The following is a 20100-nucleotide window of genomic DNA, read 5'->3' as shown; positions in this document are numbered from 1 at the left end:
AATTATGCCTCAGATTCTGATGTTGTAAATAGTCAGCTTCACGAAGGTTAACACTACAGCTTACTTAAAGGAGCATTCAATCCAAGGTGAGTGTGATAGCCCGATTGGGCCCTGAATCATTGAAATTACACTCTCAAATAACTTGCTTCTTTCTAAAAAGGTTACTCTCTTTGTTGACAATTAGGCAACAAACAGAAGCTAAAAAAAAATAAAATCAAGCCCCAACTTTTTTATTTCCATTAGACCATTTTTCCAACTTTCAGCTACCTATCAGATAAATGCCTCTAAACAGTATCTGTATTTTTTGCTTTCCCTTCAGTAGAAATATTTTCACTGAGCTGGTTTGCATTATAATACTGACAGTTTTGCAGTCTCTGGCTGTGGATAAACTCCAAGCAAAATGATGCATTTGCAACAAAGCAAGGTTGATTTAGTGTGTTGGCATTAATTACCCATTTTGATTAACAATCTTTCAAGTGCTTTATGCTTTAGTGTTGAAAATTATGTGCATGTTTAAATCAGCAAAAGGGCTAGCTGATTTTGTAGAAATTTATCCAAATATATTTCTCATTACAAATATGAAAGAATTCACTGTAAGTATGAAAATACTAAAAAGGTGAGAGTGACAGGGAAACAAGAAAAGATGTTTGTATTCTATAGCAAAAATATTAGCCTGTACTACTACTTCTTATTAGCTTCAAAAGAAACCCTTTGGATTTTCTACGCTGTCTAAAGCTCTACAGCATGTTTCTTTTAAAACACACACTCAGGTTTGGAAAACAGTGTAAGTTCAAATTTCACATCAGCTTCTGTTCTGACGTAACAGTTAAGGCCAGGACATGGATGTCTTTTTTGGCCACATTAACTGCTGCATGGTTGTATTAACCTGAAAGGCAGACTCGCCTCTTGCATACTATGGACACCACAATGAATTTTTTCTCCCCAGTGTACATAATACATAACCAATGTATGTTTCCACTGCCTCACTGTAGCAAAATGAATATTAATGTGGTTAAATAAATAAATTAAAAATTAAAAATTAGTCTCAGTAGCTTAATCTCCCTTAATTGAACCACAAGAGTACCAGAAGAGAATAATAAAGGTGGCATCACAGCATGTACTGTAGATCTTATGGAGGTGCTGCAGAGAACTTTTTCATGACAGCTGCTGTTTAGTTTTCCAGCAAGGATGAAATCCTGAAAACACTGAAGTCAACAAAAAAATTCCCAGCAACTTCAACATAAGTTGTGTTTGGCTTAAATACATTACAGCATTTGTTTAAATGTCTCTTATCACTACAACAGACCTCCGTAAACTACTCTTTTTAAAATATTGCATGTAATTCATGCTATTAGTGTTAATTATGGCAATTGAAGTCAGAGTAATTTTATAAACAAAATCTGTATTAGCTATAAGTTTTAATTATAGCTACTGGTCCTCAGTTGGGAGTAACTTAATTTACAGAGCTACTACTCCAAATTACATGTCCTCTAATTTTTTTCTACTGAAAATTAGTGATAGCAGAAAGAGCAATGGAGGATAGAATATTTATATCGCATGAATGAGTAGAAAGCTTCACACTTGGAAGATTTAAATTCATACTTTCTGATGCTATACATTTCATTCCAGATATGAAAGATATGGCATCTTTATACAGCAGACAACACAGTACAGTATCTAGACACACAAAAAGGGAATTCCAATGCAACTTACCTCTTGGTCATGTCTTAGGCGTATAGTTAGCTACAGTCACTAAGTAAATTGGCTGTTGTACTTGAAGAGCTGACAATTCACACTTCAGTCTACTGCATGCAAGTCTCTGCTAGCATATGAGCTCCTGTTCTCCACCAAAACATCTTACATGCACTAAAACCAGTACATCTCTTTACCCGTTTCTGTTGCCAGAGGAGGATGCCTTTTACAGCACACGACAACATATTTAGGACTCTACAGCTGGTTATTAACATCCCATCTTTGGGATTTCTGTTTGTCTCTTCATTGACCTTTTATATCTCTCTTAACCCACTTAGATCTCCAGGGTCCAAGTCAGAAAAATTCAGAGCATTGCTCTATCTCATAGAAACAGCAGAAAATGCAACACCATCAGTCTGGCCTTGTTTGATGAAATCAGTGAGAATTGCAAGGCAGGGCTCAGAAAGATGCTAGATTTTAAGAGAGACGTCCCATTGGATTTACTGTTAAAACAAATGCTTTTAGATTTTCCAGAACTATTTTACTATTACAAAAAACACACCTGAGGAATATGCTGCCATTATGTTAAACAAGCCTGTTGCATTACAGAAAAGGTATAGTACAGCAGATTCCATGCAACACAGTAACGAGTCGTTATTTTCTTCAGCCCTGAAGTATATTAAACAAAAAAAAAATTGTGTTCAAGTCATGTAAATTGCATTCCCTCAGTCATCCTAAAGCAGCATCTCTAACTCAATATTTGATTTAGAGATGATAATCTTAATTACCAATGCCTAAGTCTTAGACACTTAGCCATCAGACACGCATGTGGGAAGCCACACAATACCACGTGCAAGCAGCATCAGACCTCTCAGAATTATCATCCTGAGGTGTCCACATGCTGACTTAAAAGCTCAGTAAGTGGATCAGAAATCCACAGAGCTGGACAGGGACAGAAAATTTAAAAAAAAAAAATCTCTGAACAGGAAAACCAGTCAGTCCAAAGGGAGATATCATTTCAGCAGTATGAAGGGAAAGTTCCTTGTGAGACCTTAGCTACACGTTTTAAGCTGTGATCTACTTTTCAACAGTCACTACATTATTAGTGTAACTACAGAAAAAAAACCCCACAGTAATTTAAATAAATGTCATCCATACTTACTTTGGCAATATTTTTAATTGGTTTTCTCTAAGTTCCAATATCTGGAGTTTAGTTAGTCTGTAACAGAAAGGCATAACAAATTATCACAATATACCATATTTTATAACAAAAGTAATCTATGAACGTATTTATATTGATGAATTTAAAAAAAAATCTATAAGTTTGAAATATTTTTTTCTGTAAGAATACAAATATGTTTTGTGCATAAATCTGCATGTTATTTTAAATTCATTTATTCATTGGGGTTTGGTTGTAGTAAAGCAGCAAACAAACTAGATCTTGCCTGTTTTTCTGCACCTGTTTGAACACATTTGTTTTCCTTCATCCCTAAGATTTTAAAGTACTTCGCTGGATTCATTATGGGTACATGTTATCATCATATAACTATACAATCTGTAAAAAACGTAAAAGAAATATATAGCAGGTATAATTAGTAGCTTGCTGTTTAACAGCAGTCATAGAATCAAAGAATCATAGAATGGTTTGGGTTGGAAGGGACCTCAAAGATCATCTAGTTCCAACCCCCCTGCCATGGGCAGGGACACCCTCCACTAGAACACATTGCCCAAAGCCCCAGCCAACCTGGCCTTGAACACTTCCAGGGAAGGGGCTGCCACAACCTCTCTGGGCAACCTGTTCCAGTGCCTCACCACCCTCACAGTAAAGAATTTCTTCCTAACATCTAATCTAAATCGACCCTGCTTCAGCTTAAACCCACTACCCCTTGTCCTGTCACTACAGGCCCTTGTAAACAGTCCCTCTCCAGCTTTCCTGTAGGCCCCTTCAGGTACTGGAAGGCTGCTATAAGGTCTCCCCAGAGCCGCCTTTTCTCCAGGCTGAACAACCCCAACTCTCTCAGCCTGTCCTCATAGGAGAGGTGCTCCAGCCCTCTGATCAGCTTCGTGGCCCTCCTCTGGACTCGCTCCAACAGCTCCATGTCTCTCCTGTACTGGGGACCCCAGAGCTGGACCCAGTACTCCAGGTGGGGTCTCACAAGAGCAGAGTAGAGGGGCAGGATCACCTCCCTCAACCTGCTGGTCACGCCTCTTTTGATGCAGCCCAGGACATGGTTGGCTTTCTGGGCTGCAAGCGCACACTGCCTGCTCATGTTGAGCTTCTCATCAATCAACACCCCCAAGTCCTTCTCCTCAGGGCTGCTTTCAATCCATTCCTCGCCCACCCTATAGTCATGCTTGGGATTGCGCTGACCCACGTGCAGGACCTTGCACTTGGCCTTGTTGAAATTCATGCGGTTCGCACGGGCCCACCTCTCCAGCCTGTCAAGGTCCCTCTCTATGGCATCCTTTTCCTCCAGCGTGTCGACCACACCACACAGCTTGATGTCATCGGCAAACTTGCAGAAGGTGCACTCGATCCCACTGTCCATGTCGCCGACAAAGATGTTGAACAGTGCCGGTCCCAGTACCGACCCCTGAGGAACACCACTTGTCACTGGTCTCCACTTGGACATTGAGCCGTTGACCACAACTCTTTCAGTGCGGCCATCCAGCCAATTCCTTATCCACTGAGTGGTCCATCCATCGAATCCACATCTCTCCAATTTAGAGACAAGGATGTTGTGCGGGACAGTGTCAAATGCCTTGCACAAGTCCAGGTAGATGACATCAGCTGCCCTTCCCTTATCCACCAACGCTGTAACCCCATCATAGAAGGCCACCAAACTTGTCAGGCATAATTTGCCCTTAGTGAAGCCGTGTTGGCTGTCACCAATCACCTCCTTATTTTCCATGTGCCTTAGCATAGTTTCCAGGAGGGTCTGCTCCATGATCTTGCCAGCCACAGAGGTGAGACTGACTGGCCTGTAGTTGCCAGGTCTTCCTTTTTTCCCTTCTTAAAAATGGGCGTTGTTTCCCCTTTTCCAGTCGGTGGGAACTTCACCAGACTGCCAGGACTTCTCAAATATGATGGAGAGTGGCCTGGCCACTTCATCCGCCAGTTCCCTCAAGACCCGTGGATGCATCTTATCAGGTCCCATGGACTTATGCACCTCCAGGTTCCTTAGATATCCTCGAACCTGATCTTCTTCTGCAGTGGGCGGTTCTTCATTCTCCCAGTCCCTGCCTTCTGTGACCTCGCCAGTGTGGCTCAAGCATTTGCCAGCTGTGACCTGGGCAGTGTGGCTCAAGCATTTGCCAGTGAAGACTGAGGCAAAGAAGTCATTGAGTACCTCAGCCTTCGCCATATCCTGGGTAACAAGGTCACCCGTTTCTTTCCGGAGGGGACCCACATTTTCCCTCGTCCTCCTTTTATCACTAACATACCTATAGAAGCTTTTCTTGTTGTCCTTGACATCCCTGGCCAGACTAATCTCCATCAGGGCTTTGGCTTTCCTAACCTGCTCCCTGGCTGCTCGGACAGTTTCTCTGGATTCCTCCCAGGCTACCTGCCCTCTTGCTTCCACCCTCTGTAGGCTTCCTTTTTTCGTTTGACTTTGTCCAGGAGCTCCTTGTTCATCCATGGAGGCCACTTGGTGTTTTTGCTTGACTTCCTCTTTGTTGGGATGCATCTCTCCTGAGCTTGAAGGAGGTGACCCTTGAATATTAGCCAGCTGTCTTGGGCCCCTCTTCCTTGCAGGGCTTTGTCCCATGGTATTCTACCAAGCAGATCCCTGAAGAGGCCAAAGTCTGCTCTGCTGAAGTCCAGGGTAGTGAGCTTGCTGTGCACCCTCCTCCCTGCCCTAAGGATCTTGAATTCCACCATTTTGTGGTCACTGCAGCCAAGGCTGCCCTTGAGCTTCACATCCCCTACCAGCCCCTCCTTGTTGGTGAGAACAAGGTTCAGCATGGCACCTCTCCTCGTGGGCTCCTCTGTCACTTGAAAGAGAAAGTTATCATCAACATATTCCAGGAACTTCCTTCCTGGATTACTTGCGCTCTGCTGTGCTGTCCCTCCAACAGATGTCGGGGTGGCTGAAGTCCCCCATAAGGACCAGGGCTTGTGAACATGAGGCTGCTCCTATCTGCCTATAGAGGGCTTCATCTGCTCGGTCCCCCCAGTCAGGTGGCCTGTAGCAGACCCCCGCTACACCCCCCCCACCCCAGTCATTCCTTGGAAATGTAAAAATATTTCATAGAAAGATATTCTTTATTTTTCACCTCCTTTGCAGTTTTGCTAATGAACTTTTTTTTTTAAATTGTTAACTAAAATATAAAGGCAAGAGGACTGAAATACATGTATCCTATAGCAGGTTGCATTTGCAGGAGTTTCAGCAAAATTGCATATATGCAACTAAATTAAGTCCCAAATTTGATTATCACTGTACATTTATGTGAAAAATTATGCCCAACTAGATACTACTAAAAATATCTACTACTGCAAATACTACTGGCAAATTGTTGAGAAAGAAGATAAAAATAAATTTAAACAATAAATTTATTGCAACATCACAGTAAAAAGTCTCTAGAAGCAATACCTCATTATAGACAACATTTTCAGAGTTTTTAGAATGACACTGAAGATAAACTCCTTGCTTATCTTAAACACCCATCAGTAAATAATGTTTCCCTTTTAAAGCCCTTTCTCAAAATCAGCACACAGTGAGCTTCAAGTTTAGAATACTCTGCTTATATATTTGAGTAAATGTGAATATACATAATGTATTTAGATACAACAGATACAGTTTTCTTAAGCAAGCATAAGCAATTCTCAGATTTCTGTGCACTGGCATAAAGGTTAACCCTGGGATCTGTGCCAATATTAATGGATTCAAATCAGAATTTGGGAGTGGAGGAAAAAACCCCACCACTTCATCACCTCAGAACTCCAAAGGAACTGGCACATTTAATCAAAAGTCTGGTGATTTTTCTAACAGGCTGGACCGGTACAACATTGCTGAAGGACAGCAAGTATGTAGTGTTCATAAAGAAGGGGGAAGAGATTGGATAATCTTGACCTCAATAGTATGCAAAGCTTTAGCATAAACTTTGAGGGCAAGAATAAAGCATGGCGGTAAATGTAATAAAATGTTGCATGGATATAGAAAAAAAGTAGTTTGCATTACACAAAGTCTTCTTTCCTAATCATTAGGCTGAATGTTACTGACAGAGGTGCTCAAAGACCCATTCTGGGACTACCCTGTTCAATATTTTTAACACCAATCTTAAAGAATAGGAAAAATGTTTAAGTTGGCTGATGCCACAAAAAACAGTCACAGACAATACAGTGAATTATTAGGATATTGTAGGGGAAAAAACCATACTACCTTAAGGACTGAAAAAAAAAGAAAAGGGATAAGATGCCATAGTAGCGAGTCAAGTACTTATGATTTCCTTGTAGAGTCATCAGCCATTTCTAACTCAGCTGTCCAATGCTTTAGTGGATCATGTGGTAAAAGACACTAGGCAGCTGCAAAAAGGGCTAGTGGAATACTGGAGCGTAACCACAGACGTTTCCAAGAGAAACAAGAAGATAATCATGACATTGTACAAGCCATGAAGAGATCTCAATTTGACTTCTAAATATAGCTATATATGTCATCATCCTCCATCAAACAGGAGAAGATTAATTCAAACTGAAACTTGCTCCAAGATCTATTAATATCATCAGGCACAAAGGAAAACCTGCCATACCAGAGGGAAACAGAATTTGTTTAGTCTAACAAACTAAAAGAGGGATATGAGAACACTATAAAAACAGCAGGTGAGAGAATGGGGGACAACACTTGTGAGAGACGACAGCAATTGAACTGTGGAACAAATGAATATGAACAGTCAGAGAGAAACTGATGTGGGAAACCAGGTTTCTAACCTGAACTGCTGGAACAGAGACCCTGACATATGGAGTATAAAAACTTTGCTAGCTTTAACATGGCATTGGCTTAGCTTTTAAGAGGCATTATTGCCTATAGTTGTCAGTAAGAGCAGGCAACAGAACTCAGTTACTTCATGTGTTCCCATGTAATGAAAAGTAATAGCAGGAAGGCCATATACAAAACAATTAATGCACCAAATTGGAAGAAGCTGAAGGATTGTCCTTTAAGGGAATAACCAACAATGCTCTAAATATCCCAAAACTTCATACCATATTTGTTTTTTTAGAAAGTATTCCCATATTCTGAAGTACAAGTTAAAAGACTGTTTACATAAGCAAGTGTTTATACCTAGTTGTAAAGTTGTGGGGTGGCAAAGAAGCCTGATCACTTGCTTACAGAACAAAAGTACTCCATGTCAAAGGGGTCTGAATCTTCCTTTGAAACGAAATTTTACCAATTCATTGTTTTCTAATGTATTTTACCTAAATATCATCTTCCTGTAGAATAGTATTTGTTCTGTGCAATACCATTAGTAGCAGGTAAACTTACATAAATTGAATTCATTTAAAAACAGCCAATGAGAAAAGTCTTCATTTCAGTTTCATTCTCCTAACTACAAGCTAGGATGCTGCAAGTCACTATTTATATTTTAAAAAACAAGGCTGAATTCTGAATTCTCCATAGCTGTTAAAACACTACACTGGAGAATTGGCTTTCAAGTTGCCTTCAGTAACTGATTTATTCTTAAGCTGTTAGTAATTAATGACTTCACCATCTCCCAAACCATTAAGCATTACAGAAGCAGACAGTGATGAAGAAAAAATTATAATGACACTTTTTAAAATTATGTGTAAGATTAACTACTTAAGACCAACCATGTCAACTGAAGTCTTCAATTCCATCTGTACTGCCTGTTTTTTTTACAAAGAAAATCTTGTCTTTTGGTCAGACTATTAAAAAACAGAACAGAAAAATGTATAGGCAGTCATTAAAATGTCCCAACAAGTAACGACTATGTGTCTTCCAGATACTTCTTCTTCAACCTTAATGAAGGCTTTTGAAACGCAAACTTCGTGTACTAGAAAGACACATAATAATTAATGCTCCTGTATCATAACCAGCTTTTTTGTCAGCTCAGTGTGTAACATATCTGGTGCCTTTAATCACTCATCAGGGAATGACTAATAACTGGACAGAGAAGAATAGGCTAACAACTCCGATCACAGATGACTAATAAACTAATGGTCATTAACAAACCGCACCTGTGCTCATCTTTCATTGTACATCTCCGGATCTGCCAAACTTCTGCAGCACTCTATTCAGGGGGTGTTTCTAATCTCTTGTAAGCTGTGCTGACCCAACTGTAACCATACAGCCTAAGGCAACTGCTTTCACACAGCAATATGCCTGGTTAACTAATGGCCATAATTTCTGAAAGAGAGGCTTGCTGGACATGGGGGAGGAGACTAACAATCTAGGAAAGGAGAGCATGAAGTAAGAGTGAAGAGAGGGGAAAAAGCAGAAATTATTAAATCAGCATGATAAGGAGAACAGGATGAACTATGCTCATCTAGGAATCTTCCTTTTAATAATAATGTCCATTCACATTTGCCCCCAAGATTTGATCCATTTTGAAGAGGTAGTGGTTTAGTACTTGTCTTGTATTTAAACGAGCTATTAGAACAATTTTGCTTAGTCAGTGCACTGTAAATATGCTAAGTCCTTCAGAAAGTGCAAGGCACTTGAGAATTGCAGATGTGCACGAAGCAATCTGTGCATCCAGAGGACAAGTGGAATTAGAGATGTCATTATTTGCTTCACTCCAATTACTAAATGATAACCAACCTGTATTTCAGAAATACTAGTCTCCTGTACTTACCAGACCTGTACTGTAAAAGAAGTATGTAAATGAGTTTTATTTCTTGGCTCTTTAGAAACATTCTGTCTGTCCTTCAAAAGCCCAATTAAAAATGGTGATAAAGATTCAGGGCTTTTTTCTGCAACTAGTATGTGGCATAAATGGATTGGCAATATATACTTCTTCTGCTCCTCCAGTTCATGTTTTGCTTAAGAAGCAGCAGAAACTGCTCTGCATAAACTTAAAACTAAGTTTCAAATTCAACTTACCTGCCAAAGTTGGCTGGCAAAAACTCAAGAAAAGCATCATTCAGGTACAGCTGCGTTAGGTTTAACAGTTGGGAAAATCCATCCGGAAGCCTATATAGAAATAAAATTATGTAATGCCTTTGTTTCAATTATATTCAGGGCATAAAGTCATATATTGTTAAACATCAATATCATATTGAAGTCCTGCATATTGATAACATTAAAATTAAGGTGGTACCAGAATTTCTACAAAATTGCACTAGATACTTGATCTCTGTGAGATTAGTCTCAAAACATTTTTTTAAGTACTGAGGACAATATCTACAGGAAATAAAAACTACAAACAACAAACGTAGTCTTGCTATGTATTTGTGATCTCCTGACACCTAACGTGGAGGAGGCATTCATTAGATTCACAAGATAAATTAAAACCTATGTAACACCTTTTTTCCCCAAAAGTTACATTGCACAAAGTCTGTATTTCTGGCAGTGCTACTTGTAGCAAATTAATTTTGTCACTATAAAAGATGACAGAGAAATCTACTCATACAAGCTGTTTGAAAAACAGTGGTAGAGGTTTTAGAGTAAAATTAATTATTGTTATTAAAAAGAAAACTCTTTGTGCAATTCTCTATGTTCACAGAGAAGTGATGGACTTTAAAAAGCTGAGAAAGCCACATGGTATAATGCAGGATTGCCCACGTAGCCTATTAACTTGGGCAAAATACTTTAATGACATAGCTATACTGTATCACAATGCCATGAGGTTAATGATACTTCTCAGGTAACTGCTCCTTGTCTCCAAGGGTTGGCAAATGTCTGGGGCAAGTTTGAGACTCAGCAGTGTTTTCACAAAATATAAAACATCAAAAAAACCTGATAAACTTACTTTGAAATTGGATTAACGCTGGCCTCAACAACTGTCAAGACTTTACAGTTTTTTATATTTTCTGGAAACTCCTGTATGCCTGCAAGATACAGAGAGAGGTAGGGAAACAGCGTTAAATTATTAGACTCCATCGCAGGCATGAAAATGAGGCACGTAAAGCCACTAGCCATAAAAATTTTAATTCATTTAGCAACCAGTGGACTGGTTCTCTGATATTTCATTTTAGATACAGTTCTCATTAAAGAAACACTCTTATGCAATATCCATTATTTTACTATTCTATTCCTAAAGCATTTCATATTGCGGCATAGCAGACAGCTCATCAAGCAGCGTTAGAGAGACACAGTACACTAACAATTCCCACAGCTTATTACTAAATATTAAAGTACTTGTACTTTGTAATGTACTTAAGATCAGACCCTCAGTCCCCCAATTATTTTTTTTATTTTTTTTTAATACAGAGAGGCATTCATACATATGATAGCACAGTTTCCAACAGAATCTGTTTGTCAAATGCATGACAAACAGATTCTTGTATGACATCCAGGTGAAATGGTAAGGCTTCAAATCTTAAAGTATGTTTACAGCATTCATAGTTCTGAATAGATAGCCCAAAATCTGACACGTTTGCAGTTAGCTTCAGGTTATTTGTAAAGAAAGACAAAAACGCTGCAAACACTTACGTATGAAAATTAAAACAACAAGGAACCTCCTCTTTTTCTAAGGTTATCTCCAGAAACGCCTGAGTGAATTTGAAACCCACATACCTGCCAAATCTGTATTTGTCAGAAACTGACAAACAGGCCTTGAAAACAGAAGACAGGTATCCACCGCTTCAGTAGAAAATCAGTACTGAATCATTCTCTGCCCAAGACTTTCACCTCAATCTTTACTACATTATAAAACCAAATAAAATCGCACTTATCACAACTGCAGTTACATTTGTAATCTATAGAATCATAGAATCAAAGAATCACAGAATGGTTTGGGTTGGAAGGGACCTCAAAGACCATCTAGTTCCAACCCCCCTGCCATGGGCAGGGACACCCTCCACTAGAACACATTGCCCAAAGCCCCAGCCAACCTGGTCTTAAACACTTCCAGGGAGGGGGCATCCACAACCTCTCTGGGCAACCAGTTCCAGTGCCTCACCACCCTCACAGTAAAGAATTTCTTCCTAACATCTAATCTAAATCGACCCTGCTTCAGCTTAAACCCATTACCCCTTGTCCTGTCACTACACTCCCTGATAAACAGTCCCTCTCCAGCTTTCCTGTAGGCAACTTCAGGTACTGATAAGCCGCAATTAGATCTCCCCGGAGCTTTCTCTTCTCCAGGCTGAACAACCCCAACTCTCTCAGCCTGTCCTCATAGGAGAGGTGCTCCAGCCCTCTGATCAGCTTCGTGGCCCTCCTCTGGACTCGCTCCAACAGCTCCATGTCTCTCCTGTACTGGGGACCCCAGAGCTGGACCCAGTACTCCAGGTGGGGCCTCACAAGAGTGGAGCAGAGGGGCAGGATCACCTCCCTCGACCTGCTGGTCACACTTCTTTTGATGCAGCCCAGGACACCGTTGGCTTTCTGGGCTTCAAGCGCACACTGCCTGCTCATGTTGAGCTTCTCATCAATCAACACCCCCAAGTCCTTCTCCTCAGGGCTGCTTTCAATCCATTCCTCGCCCACCCTATAGTCGTGTTTGCGATTGCGCCGACCCACGTGCAGGACCTTGCACTTGGCCTTGTTGAACTTCATGCAGTTCGCACGGGCCCACCTCTCCAGCCTGTCAAGGTCCCTCTCTATGGCATCCCTTCCCTCCGGTGTGTCGACCACACCACACAGCTTGATGTCATCGGCAAACTTGCAGAAGGTGCACTCGATCCCACTTTCCATGTCGCCGACAAAGATGTTGAACAGTGCCGGTCCCAGTACCGACCCCTGAGGAACACCACTCGTCACTGGTCTCCACTTGGACATTGAGCCGTTGACCACAACTCTTTCAGTGCGGCCATCCAGCCAATTCCTTATCCACCGAGTGGTCCATCCATCGAATCCATGTCTCTCCAATTTAGAGACAAGGATGTTGTGCGGGACAGTGTCAAATGCCTTGCACAAGTCCAGGTAGATGACGTCAGTTGCCCTTTCCTCATCCACCAATGCTGTAACCCCATCATAGAAGGCACCAAGTTTGTCAGGCACGATTTGCCTGACACTACATTGTTCTTATACCCTGGGACAGATGTTTTTATTTTAAATAATTTTTTCCTAAGTTTAACAATCATTCATACTGCAATCCTTCTACTTGGACTACAAATACACTATTTTTTCAAGAACAATCAATATGCTATTAAAATAAAGTTAGTTTAAAACCACTCTTTCTTTCAGGTAACAGAAATCTTAGCTCTTCGTCTTCCAATTAATGCATGTAATTGTGTCCGCTTCTAGCATGCTTTATCAGGTGTGTGGAGAGGGCAGCCTGAACCCAGGGAATGAGACCAGTAAGGAGGAACTGTACTTTGTGGATGCTTTCTTTTAGGCTAGTCAGAATGTGAAATTTCATGCTTCTCTAAGCAACATTAACTCTCTTACAGTCCAGCTGCAGAGAGAGACAAGGGCAGTGTGTCTTCCCATTCACATTTGCAGGTGGGACTTGGTTATGTCTCTCCATGTATCTGTTCTGAGAATACTGAAGCAGAAAAAACGTGGCAAAGCATCAACTGCTAAGTGATGTTTTTACTTACATAAGAAATTACACAATTTCTGATGCTAGCTTAGAGTTTGTTTTTTTCTGTTTGTGCAGTATTGTGGTTTAACCTGGCAGGCAGCTAAAACAACCACACAGCTGTTTTCTCACTCCCTGCCCCAGAAGGATGGGGAGAGAATCGGAAAAAAGGTAAAACTCGTGGTTGAGATAAAAACAGTTTAATACAACAGAAAAGGAAGAAGATGATGATGATAAAAACAACAACAATAATAATACACAAAACAAGTGACACACAGCACAATTGCTGACCACCCGCTGATTGATGCCCAGCTAGTTCCTGAGCTGCAGTGCCCCCCAGCCAACTCCCTCACAGTTTATATACTGAGCATGACATCACATGGTATGGGATATCCATTTGGTCAGTTTGGGTCAGCTGTCCTGGCCATGTCCACCCCCAGCTTCTTGTGCACCCCCAGCCTCCTTGTTGGTGGGACAGTATAAGAATCTGTGAAGTTGTTAACTGCTTGGCAACAACTAAAACATCAGTGTGTTATCAACATTATTCTCATCCTAAATCCAAAACACAGCACTATACCAGCTGCTAGGAAGAAAATTAAGTCTATTCCAGCTGAAACCAGGACATGTAGTAACATGATTGACCTGATATATTAGGACTTAAGAGATGGCAATACCACCTGACAAGAAAAGTAGTCACAAAACACGTATTTTAACATTAAGTCAGTTGGTGATGTTGAAGGGCAAAGTCACCATTCTGACTTTTTCATAAATTCAACTGAAGTAGAAACACCATTTCTGTCAAAGTAGACTTTTAGGTCTTTCTTGACAGGGACCTGTTTGTCATACTAAATGGCTGAAACTATTACTTTTGACTCATACCAGATGTTGTACTGTGTTACTGAGGGGTGAAAGGCAAGAAAAGCACACTAAGCCATACAGTTAAACCGGGTGTTTAAACACCTCTTAAAGTACCATGGATCCTTTTGGGAAATAGCTTGCTGAACTCAAGAACAGTAAAATACAGAAGTAGAGGGGACCAGAAGGAATTGAACCATCAACTGTTACATAGGTCAGGATTTATGACACTTCTGGTTTACTACCATGCATGTTCAGGTATATGTACACGTGTAAATAAATATTGCTCGCTATATATGGCTTCAGCCATGTGAAGCTTACTGGGGCTGTGAGTGGAGTTAAAGCAGGAAAAGATGACAGGGGATACTGATTAAATTCACTTTATCGCTCTCACAGTTCAAAATGAAAACTAAAAAGGTAATACTTATCAAGTAACGAAGCCTCATTTCGGGAAAGCAGTAGTGATATTTTCAAGTCCAAAGATAGGTTTAAAGAAAAATTAGAAAAGTAGCATAAAAGGACTAGAAATATACCTCACCTACTGCTGTCATATAATCTTTGTATTAAGAGAAACACATATCCAAGAAATTCAAATATACATGATCTTCATTCCAGTTGTAGCAAAAAGCCTTTTTCACCAAACAAGAATATTCAAACATACAGATGGAAAGCATCTAACATGATGCAGGATCCTAAGCCATAGCAGGTGAACAAAAATCTAGCACATAAGAGGCCTCTATAGATGAAACTATGGTTGATTTGCCTGAAGTGGTCTTCTATTGTCTAAAACATACATCAAGACCTCTTTATTGCTGATGATATATAACTTTATCTTCTTAAAATAAGTATCTATGCTAACCAGAGCAAACCACTGCTAAGCTCTTCCTTGCAGTCAGAGTCATGTTTCAGACCCATTCTGTGCCATTAGTTTTGCTGTTTGAATCACATTGAAAGATTCTCTAAGCTTAGCTTTTCTGATAGATGGTCACACTACTGGCCTTGGCTTGGTCCTTGGATGAAAGATTGCTCTGGTCCAACCTGTTAAACCTCATGTTTTTAATATTAATATTAGTTTCCACTGCCTGCGTCAAGAATTTATTGAAGCACAGAAGACTTAAGTCTGTGATAACTACCTAGAAAACAAAACACACAGCACATCTGCTAGAGAGGAGAATGTCACTGTAAACTTACAGCCAAATAAAATATTAGCTATCTAAATACAGACATATTAAATCAGCATGCTTTTGTACATAATCAGTGGACTCTACAGTAGTCTCTTGTTTGACTATGCCTTGTGCAAGAGGCAGCAAGTTTTAGTAACAAATTGACAACAGAAACTGAACTTGTACGAGGAAGCTAACAACAAGGAGCCTGTGAATTTGATTTTGCTGCCGCTTAGAGCCAGGATTGTTACAGTATACACCACCTTTACTAACTTCACTCAGCAGTTCAGTATGGATAAATGGCAGCCATCATTCAAAAGAGCAGTAAATTGAGAATGACAGCATGAAATATACCTAATACTCCTCTCTACCACGTGACTGGAAGTTGCATTTACTAACTTGGCTATACAACAACCTTCAGACCCTCACTCTTCCTCAGCTATATTCCTCCTGCATGCTAGAAACATATAGTTACTGTTGGACTAGTATTCTTTCAGTTCTCCCACCAAGAAAGCAAATTCAAAAAGCAAGTAAGTAAGAAGGCAGAGATACACTGGAAAAAGAGACGAGAAGGACAAAGGGCTGAAAAGAGCACTTTATAAAAGGATCTGTTCCTTCTTTCTCTGCTTTCCATGTATCCTTAAGAGTTCTGAACCTTCTTCCCCATTAAGGAAGCTCAGCAATTCTCAAGGGTCTCCATGACCACAGCTTTCCACACTCCTTTGTAACACTGGGCTAATTAATCCATTTGATAGCCACTCCCACTCTCCATGAGCATCTGATCAAATGAGCATTGCAAATTGAGATCCACATTCCTTTCTAAATCTTTTAGCTGTTTTACTGCTTCTTTTATACACTGATACTCAAGGATTATACAAGAGGAACACAACTAGATAACTTGATGGTTATCTAGTCTGTTGCAGCCTTATCCCACTTTCCTTGGAAAGCATCATATGGACAGGCTCTTCATTCTGCTGTTTCCTACTTTATATAACAACCATCACCCCCAACCCATTTCAGTGTTGTAGCTGATTTACAGATCATGCTTATTGTTTTCAAAAAAATGTAAACCATCACACTTGTGGACTATGACCATTTGCAGAGCCCAACAGGAGAAAATACAATTTGCTGGCAATTTTTAATTCTAACCACCAGATCCAAACTGAATTGAGACCAAAGTTCTTTTTGTAGTGTAATTTCCCAGAGTGAGATTTACATAATAGCTTTTAGTATTTACTTGTCTCTTCCTTCCTCCCCATCTTCCCAAATAAGGGAAGGCACTCTTAAACTGTCTGGCCAGTTTCCACTAAAAGCAACACTATTAAAAAACCAAACCAAAACAAAACCAAAACCAGCCAGACAGGGGAGGGGTGTAGGAGGTGGGTCAATGACTGTAAGACTGTTAAGGAAAATTCGGCAGTAAGGTAAGGAAGAGGAATTTAAAAGTCTTGTCTGCATTAAGCCAAAAGCAGAAAGCATTCATCATTCAGAACTCTACTTGGCAAAAACTCACCAGCTAACCAGCATAATCTAAAAAGTGGTATTTAATCAGGATCCCAGACCAGCTGCAGCACATGTCCAAAGGGCACACCAAAAAGGTCATATAGGGATTTCAGGTCAATGGCCACAAATCTGAAGGTAATCAGCCTCAGCTCTGGATCACGTAAAATGGCTGAAATATGGAATTTCGCCTGATCTCTACCTCCCTGGAGAGCAATGATTGTTTTGGCACAGCTTATCAGAGCAAATGTGCACAAATGTCCCTCTCTTTGTTTAGACTGGATTAAGGCAATTGTAAGTATAATTGGGGTCCCACTCACCATCTGGAGTTACAGTCATCTCCTCCTCTACATAGCACAATCCTTTCCTATCACCAGGGCCAGCATAACTTGCAGAGCAGGAGAGAAAACTGGCATAACTTTTTCTCTCCATCAGATTTTTTTTGCTCAGAAATACTGGCAATTTTGGATTTACAGAAAATCATGCAAGTCATCCACCACTGGCAGTATCCTTCACTGCAATGGATCCCAAAGCTGACACCCCAGTATGCCACTGTTTCAGCTCTACTGCAGATGGGGGCTTGCTCTGCTGTTCATACTGTAGTCATGTAGTTGTATTTTTCTTCACAATCCAATGCTAAAACTAGTATGCACAAAGTTCAGTTATTAAAACCATTACTGCTATACAGCAGTGGCAGTGCCTCCAAATCAAATTCCACCTCTTCTCACACAGAAATGTTTTAAATACGCTTGCCAAAGGAAAAAAAAAAGAAATAGAAAAGTATTGGTTCAATTCCTAAAAAGCACAGAGAAAGAAAATCACTATTATGAGACCCATGGAAAGCATAGCAGTGATGTCCCCAAAGCAAAGAGTTTACAGCTAGATCTTTGAGTTTGTGGGGAATGCAAGGGGAAAAAACATTTCCCTCCAAACAGCAGGCACACCAAAAAGCCCTCTTGCTGCAAAATGAAACTACAGCCCGCTGTGCACCCATCCCACTCTGCACCCTTACAAGTATCGAGGACACAGAGGCAAACATACAGGGTTAGTTTGCATGAATATGAAAGGATCTTAATTACATACATTATTCGCTCAGCTAATCTATTCATCCTGGTCTCAACTTCTGGGCAAGCAAGCAACCTGCCTGAAAGGAGCTCCACCATAAAAAGAGCAGCCTTTGTTTGTTCTTCCACTCAGGCCTCTGCCCTTCCAACCAATATGGATCAAAAATGGCAATCAAAATACTTTCAGAGCTCATGAATACACACCACAACTCTCCCACAGATCTCATAAAATCTGTTTGCAAAAGCTGAAATTTCAAACTGAAAGCTTAAACTAAAGCATCAGTCATGGTCTGTATTCTTATATATTTATATAATTTGCTTTAATTCAGGATTTCTGCATACCTTCTGAATTAAAAGCAGAATTTTTCATTATTCAAAGTAAACAGTGTGTGAGAGCCCAATCAATTCACTGCACAATGCTGACCCATCCATCCTTCCTTTTGATTGTTCATTCCTCTTTCCAAAATTCTGAGAGGATCCCCTACCACAGCTGGTTTCGGATCAGCCAGGAGATGCCAAGACCAGGCTGCAGGGCAGCAGCAACACCTTCCTGCTCAGAGGTGGAGTAGCAGCTCAGGACAAGGCTGGCCTCCATGTACCTGCACACAAAGTGGTACTCAGTACACTAGTGGTCGCCAAGGAGCTTAGGAGCCCCTGGCTTATTTAGTGAAAACCTATCCTAAAAAAAAATAAAATCAATCAATCAGTTCAAGAGAAAGGAACAACTATTGCAAATATACTTTCATCTCGTTTTGCAGATATCCCAAAGCTTTTGAAAACCACTATATGTCACATCAGTTGTTCCTCTTGCACTCTCAGAGTGTCAGAATTGAAAAATTCCTTGCAACTAGCTTTCCATATATATGAGCATTACAGAAGCCATGACTTTCTGTCTGTCTCTTACTAAAGGCAAAAATATGTAAGCTTGGAGACCTGTGGAAGAAACCTACCTTTCTCAAGAAATGCAACTCAAAGAAATACATCTGTCATAGATTTAACCTATCATCATTAAATTTCTTACAGATTTAATAAAACACGATTTTTTATGCATTTATATAGCTTTTCATTCTCTCTCCACTTTGTTTACACAGAAAAGTTCCCTTCCTAGAAAAATTTTAGCTTTTATCAAGGAAATCACTAATCTAAAAATCTTACAAACTCGACTGGATTTCCTGATTTTTCTGTAATGTGACTTACTTGACAAGTATCTACTTGTAGCTTAGTAAGCGGATTCACCTCTCCTTTTTTTCAATTCTTCACACACTGAAAGTTTTCAAGTTTCCTCTCCCATTTGTCCTCCCTTTAATGATGGGCACTTGCAGGGCTGTAAGCTATGACTATGCTGGGGGCTCCTTTCTTAAGTTTACACAATGAAAAACGGAAGTTGGATCTTTATTTGGAGGATTGTTTGGAGGTCTTTCATACAGAAGAAGAGGTAACATTTGTACAGTCCATGTATAAATGCAAAATGCAGTCCATGGATGCAAAAATGTCAGTTGAGCTACAAATCTGACAGAAACAAGTTAAACAGTGTTTTCATTTTAAAAACGGGGAAAAAAACCTAGGAAATACTTCCATAGGGAAATTTTTAAGCTTTTTCTAATGAGTTTTAAACAAAAATGTACTCTTACTGGTTGTGGTAACTATTATAATAAAATTAGATTTACAGTAAAATACAGTATTGGCAATATATTTGGTACTCATTTTGTTAACAAGGTGGGTACTTAACTACATACATTTATATAGTAATAAAATATTTATTCACAATTAAGACAAAAGGCTCTTTTGCAGAATAAGTGTGGAAAAAGCAGCAGCATTAGGATGTAAACTGCTTTTTAATAACTTTGAACTCACTACAAGTCTGAGACAAGTTTAGTATTTCTAAACTTTTTGAGACCACTTGTGAAATTCAAAATTTTAAGTTTTTAATCTGAAAGCTAAAAACTCACACCAATTCTGTGAGGTTCAGACAGTAATGAATCCTATTTTATACTGTATTTTAGCTTCCTGATATCTTTAAATGGATAATGCTTCCTCATCATTCCTCCAACAACAACAACTTGCACTGCTAAATTATCAGAGCTGATGCAGGCAGAGAAAACAAGATGACAATTTAGTGGGGGGTTTTGTGGTTTTGGAGGGGTTTTTTTAATTCCTTTTATACACATGTACTGGCACAG

The 20100-nt window shown here is 39.9% G+C and overlaps 1 protein-coding gene across 14 annotated transcripts in view; it reads right to left on the bottom strand.

The window, feature by feature from the left end:
* ERBIN (erbb2 interacting protein) overlaps positions 1-20100 on the bottom strand; it is a 118850-nt gene that overhangs the window by 35479 nt on the left and 63271 nt on the right. For 13 of the 14 annotated variants that reach the window (XM_054810199.1, XM_054810208.1, XM_054810204.1 and 10 more), the window contains 3 exons: positions 10621-10699; positions 9753-9842; positions 2855-2911 (listed from right to left, as the gene is read on the bottom strand). In XM_054810199.1, the coding sequence (XP_054666174.1) occupies positions 2855-2911; positions 9753-9842; positions 10621-10699 (226 nt within the window). Of the gene's footprint in view, positions 1-2254; positions 2342-2854; positions 2912-9752; positions 9843-10620; positions 10700-20100 lie in introns of those variants that run through there. The other variant, XM_054810212.1, reaches the window with a different exon arrangement.

This window comes from Grus americana, chromosome Z (assembly GCF_028858705.1).
Source record: "Grus americana isolate bGruAme1 chromosome Z, bGruAme1.mat, whole genome shotgun sequence".
NCBI classification, from domain to species: Eukaryota; Metazoa; Chordata; class Aves; order Gruiformes; family Gruidae; genus Grus; species Grus americana.
This window is presented reverse-complemented; position numbering and strand designations above follow the sequence as displayed.